The 8,290-nt window shown below is 45.1% G+C and overlaps 1 protein-coding gene across 1 annotated transcript; it reads left to right on the top strand.

The window, feature by feature from the left end:
* The first annotated feature begins 5,217 nt into the window (after positions 1-5,217).
* MARS2 (methionyl-tRNA synthetase 2, mitochondrial) lies at positions 5,218-8,076 on the top strand. The gene has a single exon (XM_075529544.1). The coding sequence runs from the start codon at positions 5,258-5,260 to the stop codon at positions 7,037-7,039; it is 1,782 nt and encodes a 593-aa protein (XP_075385659.1). The 5' UTR covers positions 5,218-5,257; the 3' UTR covers positions 7,040-8,076.
* Positions 8,077-8,290: the final 214 nt, after the last annotated feature.

Raw genomic sequence — 8,290 nt, 5'->3', positions numbered from 1 at the left:
ACTGTTGAAGGGAATTCTCCCAAACAAAATAAAAAAGAGAAATAAATACATTTTTAAAGAGTACTTTTCCTCCATCTTGGATTATTTCCTAAATCCTCTGATTCTACTTCATTAACAATTAAAGGAAACAGTTTACATTCAGATGAATCAGAAAGTAATCAGCAGAGAAATACATTCTAATGACTAAATCACATATGTATCTTCTAGATATCAATACGCAGCCATCAATACGTTTTTTAAGATACTTGCGTATTTTCATTTAAAACATCACTTTGGTAAGTAAGCTTCTGTTGGCCATCACATATATTCATCTCACTCTAGCCTCCTCCTCTGGAGCCCGTGTGGTTTTATACAACAGCTCGAATTCCTCGCCTTGTCCTTCGGAACAATTTGCGTCTCTTCAATAGTACATTCATCCTCTTGAAACAGATGCTCTGTTTACTGTGCCTTTGTTTTTTCTTTTAAAGTTTGGGGAAAAAAATCCTTGCTTGAATTTAGTCCATCTGGAAATTGTTGTGATCTCAGGGATAAGGTACAACAAACCTAAATGTTACAATTGGTCCAGATATTCCATTTTTACATTCATATTGATTTTCATAATCTTTTACCAAGTATGTTCCCTCAGACTTATATATATTGAGCACTTGTAATAATTAGCATAAATTTTTGGATTCCATGTTCTCTATATTGATTATTTTTCCTCTTTAGAATCTTGCTTGTTTGTTGCCAACGGTAGATGTTCGGGCAGTTTTCAGCTCTGTTTAGTTAATAAACAGTTCTGATGGTAAATGGGTTTCCCCAAGTAAGTGCAAGCTGATATGTCACTAGAGATGTATTGCCAAGATAGAATCCATACTCTGTAGCATAGTTATGAAGATATATCCATAATCAGTATCAATAGTTAGGAAGATATAATCCATAATCAGTAGCAATAGTTATGAAGCAAGTTTGGATCACCTGAGTTCACTACAAAATATCTAGTAGATACTTATGTATCTTTCAATCCATTCCCCGTCTACAGAGAAAGGAATTTGCATAATTGTAATTTATACATCCCACCAATTTTATAGATTATTGAGGGTGCTTGCACTTCATTAGCATTCTTATTAGCATTTACACTGGCCTGGGACCTGAAAGGAGCCGTGTGGTGTGGTGGTTATGCCTTGGGCTGCAAGCTCACCAGCCACTCCTGGGGTGGAAAACAGGGCTGTTTATTCTGCTAAAGAGGTACAGTCTTGATAACCCCCCAGGACACTTATACCCTGTCCTACAGGGTTGCTGTGAATTGATATCAACTCGATGGTAGTGAGTTTTCTCTTTTTGTTTGTTTAAGAACCCGAAGAACAATAATGGGAAAAGAAACGAGCCCAACAATGCTGAACACATCTTATAGCACAATGAAATCAGTCTCACATTTCCAACTGCAATTATCAATAATTTCCTTTCCTTTGGATACGTATTATTTTCATTATAAACTTGTCTGACTTAACAAAACATACCCAAAGTGGCAATTAAAATTTTTCTTATGGCAAAATTTATGTTCCCTCACTGCCATCCAGTTGATTTGTAGTCACAGTGACCCTAGAGGAGTGACAGACTGCCCTTGTGGGTTTCTGAGACTGTATCTCTTCACCAGAGCAGAAAGCCTCCTGTCTCTCAGAGCTGCAGGTGGTTTGAACAGATGATCTGTGGTTAGTCGCCTAACGTGTTACTCACTGTGCCACCAGGGTTCCTTAACATCTAAGATAAAATCGATCATTTTAACCATTTAAAAATCATTTTATTGGGGGGTTGTACAGCTCTTATCACAACCCATCCATCCATCATTGTGTCAAGCACATTTGTACATATGTTGTCATCATCATTTTCAAAACATTTTCTTTCTACTTGAGCCCTTGGTATCAGCTCATTTCCCCTTTCCCTTCTCCCCCTTGATAATTTATAAAAATTTTTTTCATGTCTTACACTGACCGATGTCTCCCTTCACCCACTTTTCTGTTGTCTGTCCTCCTGGGAGGGGGTTACATGTAGATCATTGTGATTTGTTCCCCCTTTCTCCCCCTACCTTCCCCTTATTGGTCCTGAGGGGTTTATCTGTCCTGGAATTCCCCTGTGTTTCCAGCTCTTATCTGTACCAGTGTACAGCCTCTGGTCTAGTGGATTTGTAAGGTAGAATTGGGGTCATGATAGTGTGTTTGGGGGAAAGAAAGCATTTAGGAACTAGAGGAAAGTTGTATGTTTCATCGGTGCTACATTGCACCCTGACTTGCTCGTTCATTTTAACCATTTTAAGTATACGATGCAGTGTGAAACCACCAAACCCATCTATTGCCAAAACGTCTAACCATCCAAAACAGAAACTCTGTACCTCTTCATAATCCCTTGTCTGTCCCTTTTCCACTCCCTGTCCCAAGCCCTGATAGCAACCTGTTTTCTGAGTCTATAAACTGACCTACTCCAGAACTGCTTCACATATATTCAATCGACTAATACTTGTCCTTTTGTGCCTGACATATTTAACATAGCACAATGCTTTCATGTTTCAGGCATGCATTAGAATTCCATTCCTTTTTATAGCTCAATAATATTTGACCTAACACCATATTTTATCCATTCACCTTTTGACAGTCACTTGGATTGTTTCCACCTTCTGGCTGCTGTGAATAATGTTGCTATGGACACTGATATACAAATAGCTGAGTATTGCGGCATATTTTCTAGGAGTGGATTGTGAAGCATATGGGAATTCTGTTACATTTTTTGAGAAACTATCATTTTTTTCCCATAGCAGTGATACCATTTTATATTTCCACTAGCAGCGGATGAGTATTCCAATTTGTCTACAGCCTCACAAGTGTTTGCTATATTCCAACTTTATTATATCCACAAGGGTAGCAGTTCAAAATCATCAGGAGCTCCTCAAGAGACAGATGAGGCCGTCTATTCCTGTAAAGAGTTACAGTCTCAGAAACTCACAGGGGCAGTTCTGTCCTGTAGGGTTGCTATGAGTCAGATTTCACTTGACAGCGAATTTGGTTTTAGTTTGGAGAACAAATATGAAAGGAAATTTGGTGATGCTCTTAGGTAAGTGTTGGGCTGCTAACCACAAGGTCAGTGGTTCAAACCCCTCAGTATATCCCCAGAAGAAAGACGAGGCTATGTGTTTCCATACAGATTTGTTGTTGTTAGGTACCATAGAGTTGACTCCGACTCATAGGACCCAAAGTACAACAGAACAAAACAGTCAGGTCCTGTGCCATTCTTACAAATGCCAGAGCCCACTGTTGCAGCCACTGTGTCAACCCATCTTGTTAATGGCCTTCTTTGTTGCTGCCCGTCTACTTGACCAAGCATGCTGTCGTCCAGGGACTGGTCTCTCCTGATAACATGTCCAAAGTACATGAGATGAAGTCTCACCATCCTTGCCTTCAAGGAGCATTCTGGCTGTACTTCTTCTAAGGAGTGTTTGTTTGTTCTTTTGGCAGCCCATGATACTTTCAAGATTCTTCGCCAGCACCATAATTCAAGTGTATCGATGCTTTTCTGGTCCTCCTTATCCAATGTCCAATGTGCATAGGAGGCCATTGAAAATATATTATGTGAGGGAGGGGGTTGTGGGGAGGGAGGGGAAAAAAAAAAGAGGACCTGATACAAAGGGCTTAAGTGGAGAGCAAATGCTTTGAAAATGATTAGGGCAAAGAATGTACGGATGTGCTTTATACAATTGATGTATGTATATGTATGGATTGTGATTAGAGTTGTATGAGCCCCTAATAAAATGTAAAAAAAAATTAAATGGGCATTATTACAACTGAAAAAAAAGGATAATAATAGAATACTATAAACTGTAATCTAACTAAAAAATTTAAAACTTAAAAGACATGGAAAATTGTCTAGAAACCATGGGGGAAAGGAGACTAGGGTCAGTGTAAGATATGAAAATGATAATTTATAATTTATCAGGGGGCCATGGGGAGTGTGGGGGGAAGAGGAGCTGACACCAAGGACTCAATTGAAAATAAATGTTTGGAAAATAATGATGGCAACATATGTACACATGTGCTTGATAAAATTGATGTATGGAGTGCTACAAGAGCTGTAAGAGCTCTCAATAAAATGTTAAAAAAAAAAAGAAAATATCTTATGTTGGGTCAGGAGCATCTTAGTTCTCAAAGTAACCTCCTTGCTTTTCAACACTAAAAGAGGTCTTGTGCCGCATATTTACCAAGTGCAACACACCCTTGGAGACCCTGTGTAGGGTCCGGGTGAGGTCAGAATCGTCTTCATCACAGTGAGCTTGGTTTTGGCTTGTGTATCAGAGTTGTCTCCTCTCACCATATTTATTCAATCTGTATGCTGAGCAAATAATCAGAGAAATTGGATTAAATGAAGAATGTCGCATCCAGAATGGAGGAGAGCTTATTAACAACCTGTAATATGGCAATGACACACCTTACTTGCTGGAAGTAAGCACTTGAGCCATTTGTCGAAAAAGATCAAGGAGCACAGCCTTCAGGATGGATTACAATTCAATGTGAAGAAAACCAGAATCCTAAACACTGGACTAATAGGAAACATCAAGATCCAAGCAGCTGACGCCAAGCCATCGCATTTTCAATTGCCTGTGAAAACTGTACACTGAAGAAAGAAGACTGAAGAATCAGTGCATTTGGATTACGGTGCTGGTGAAGACTATTGAAAGCAGCTGCCAAATGCACCACCAGCCTTCCTTGGAAGAAGTACAGCCGAAGGCTCCTTAGATAGCAAGGATGGACTGGACTGCTCACCACTTCAGACATATTACCAGGCGGGACCAGTCCCGGGAATGCAGAGGGGCATGAAAGAGAGGAAGGCCTTCAACGAGAGGGCTCAAATGTCGGAACAACAGCGAGAGCGAGCGAGAGACTGATCGTGACGGGAGTAGAAAGCCTCAGCGTGCTCCCGGAGAGGGGCTGGGAAGTCCCACCGCCACAGCCCACCGCAGGAATTTATCTTCCTTGTTTCTCCCAACCCAGTTCCTCGGGCTAGTCAGCAAAGCTAAGGGCTCTTCACAAGCTCCAGCAGCCAGAGGGCGGGGCGGGAGTAGGGCGGGGCGGGGCGGGGGCGGAGCCACGGAGCGCCAGAGCTGCGCCCGGCCTCATTGGCTCTCGGACCGGAAGGCGCGGCGCGGCGCGGCTCTGACTGCGCATGCGCCCCGCACACGCGCCCCCAAAGCACCGCCTCCGGGCTCCGCAGCCGGTGTGGGTCCACCCCGACCATGTTGCGCGTTCCTGCCCGCCGGTTGTTAGCGTGCACCGGCTCCCGTACGGTGTCGCTCCCCCAGGATTCCGGTCCGCGCCACTACTGCTCGTGTCCTCTCGGTGCTCGGGACCAGGTACCCGACGGTCGCGCCTACTTCACGACGCCTATTTTCTACGTGAACGCGGCGCCGCACATTGGGCACCTGTACTCGGCGCTACTGGCGGACGCCCTGTGCCGACACCGTCTTCTCCGGGTCCCTGGTGCCGCCGCCACCCGGTTCTCCACGGGCACCGACGAGCACGGCCTGAAGATCCAGCAGGCGGCAGCCGCTATGGGCCTTGCCCCGGCGGAGCTGTGTGACCGAGTCTCTGCCCAGTTCCAGCAGCTTTTCCAGGAGGCTGGTATCGCCTCCACCGACTTCATCCGCACGACGGAGGGGCGGCACCGAGTGGCCGTGCAGCACTTCTGGGAGGTGCTGCGGACCCGGGGTCTGCTCTACAAGGGCCTCTATGAAGGTTGGTACTGCGCGTCTGACGAGTGCTTCCTGCCTGAGGCCAAGGTCACCAGACAGCAGGGCCCTGCTGGGGAAGCGTGCCCTGTATCCCTGGAGAGTGGGCATCCTGTGTCCTGGACCAGGGAAGAAAACTACATTTTCAGGCTTTCCCAGTTCCGGGAGCCGCTTCTGCGGTGGCTGCGGGACGACCCGCACGCCATTAGCCCGGAAACGTTCCATAACATGGTCCTGCAGTGGCTAGAGGAGGAGCTGCCCGACCTGTCCGTGTCTCGTAGGAGTAGTCAGTTGCACTGGGGCATTCCGGTTCCCGGAGACAATTCACAGACCATCTATGTTTGGCTTGATGCCTTGGTCAACTACCTCACTGTCATCGGCTATCCAGATGCTACGTTCAAGTCTTGGTGGCCAGCCACCTCTCATGTAATAGGCAAAGACATTCTCAAGTTCCATGCCATCTATTGGCCGGCTCTTCTCATGGGGGCAGGCATGAGCCCTCCACGTCGCATTTATGTCCATTCCCACTGGACGGTGTGCGGCCAGAAGATGTCCAAGAGCTTGGGCAATGTGGTGGACCCTAGGACTTGCCTTGACCGCTACACTGTGGATGGCTTCCGCTACTTTCTTCTTCGTCAGGGGGTCCCCAACTGGGATTGTGACTACTATGATGAAAAGGTGGTTAAATTGCTGGATTCCGAGCTGGCAGATGCCCTGGGAGGGCTCTTGAACCGATGCACTGCCAAGAGAATAAATCCTTTTGGGATTTACCCGGCCTTCAGCCCTGCCTGCTTCCCCAGCCAGCCTGGAGCGGTGGGACCATCAGTTCGTGCTCAGGCGGAGGACTATGCTCTGGTGAGGGCAGTGTCTTCTCTGCCCAAACAGGTAGCAGACTACTATGATAACTTTCAGATCTATAAGGCTCTGGAGGCAGTGTCCAGCTGTGTTCGGCAGACGAATGGCTTTGTCCAGAGGCACGCACCCTGGAAGTTGACCTGGGAGAGGCCAGCGGATGCACCCTGGTTGGGTACTGTGCTTCACGTGGCCATGGAATGTTTGCGGGTCTTTGGAACTTTGCTCCAGCCAGTCACTCCGACTCTAGCTGATACCCTGCTGTCAAGGCTGGGGGTCTCTGCCACAGAGAGGGGCCTTGGAGACCTCTCTTTCTTGTCTCGGTTCCATGGACACCCTTGCCCTTTTGAAGGGAGGAGGCTAGGCCCTGAAACTGGACTCTTGTTCCCAAGGTTGGACCAGTCCAGAGCTTGGGTGGTCAAAGCCCACAGGACATAGAATTTCTGTTTACTGGCTCGGTGGTTAGTAAACTAAACTTTGTATTATGGATTTCAGGAAAAGATACGAGTTTTAAAGTATCAAGGACCCTCAAAAGCTTTGTCTCTGTGAAAACAGGTCTGCAGCCTTTTTGGCTTCTTCCCCCAGGTGTTCAGTGCTCTGCCTGCTAACCACTGCCCTGGTAAGCCAGTGTCTTTTGGATGTCTCCAGGGGAAAGGCAGGTTACAGACAACAGGTTTAATACTACTCATTCTCATTGCATACCTTCCAAACTACAATTAGGTTTTGTCCAGACTACCTCTCAGAGCTTGTTTTTCGTCGCCCTCCGCTTCAAGGGCAAATGAATGAATGCAGTGACTCCTTTTTGGAGAGTGGTGGTGGCTGTGCCTTAGGTCTGTTATGTCAACTTTTCTAAGTCACCCTTTTGTTACATGTTGGCTCTCCTACCTCAGTGTTGCTAAGAGTTGCCTCATAAAAAAGTGATTCTGTTATTAAAGCTTTAACAACGCATGCTTTAGGCCAGAGGATTTTTGCCCTTCTTCATCCCAGGCTTTTAATTCTTATCCCCATGCCTGCCTACATTTCTAAGTCCTTTAGCTGTGTTTTGTAACATTACACTTTAAACAGTAGATGGCTCTGCCTTGACATAGAAACCCTCCACATGGAGGTTTCAGAAGTTAGATTCTGAAGTTAGTTTCAGCATTCTTAATTTTATAGCATTTTTATTGCTTTTCTTGAAATAAGGGGTGACTTGTTTCAACCACTACTGCTTTTACAGAAAGCAATAAAATCAGATTTTTTTCAACTACTGAAAAATGACATCTAAACTTTTAGCAAGCTAGCAAGTAAAAATGTTTGAGGTACTTGGTATGTTAAGAAAATGTAAGCTTCAGTATCATTAGCTTATAGGAAAGCTATAAACAGTTCAAATGGGCAGGATTTTCTTCATGTCACTATAGTCTTAGTAACAGAATGTAGAAATTGTGTAGTGATTTTAAATGTCGACATATTTACTTCCAGTTTCTCTTGCTTGTGTCTTTCACCCTATGAACTTAATAAAGTTTAAAAGCTTGTAAGTACCTTCTTTATGCCTGCTCTGTTGCATTGGTTGAAGGTAATGGTGAAGGGAAGAAAGGATCAGTGCTCCAGGAAATCTCAGGCTGGACTTAGTGATCTCTTCAAGACTCCGTAAGAACATCACAGAGAAGATGTTAAAGTAAGAGTTTATGCAATAACACACACACACACACA

This window comes from Tenrec ecaudatus, chromosome 13, assembly GCF_050624435.1.
Source record: "Tenrec ecaudatus isolate mTenEca1 chromosome 13, mTenEca1.hap1, whole genome shotgun sequence".
In the NCBI taxonomy this organism is placed as follows: Eukaryota; Metazoa; Chordata; class Mammalia; order Afrosoricida; family Tenrecidae; genus Tenrec; species Tenrec ecaudatus.
The sequence above is the reverse complement of the archived record's forward strand: the minus strand, read 5'-3'. Positions and strand labels throughout refer to the sequence as shown.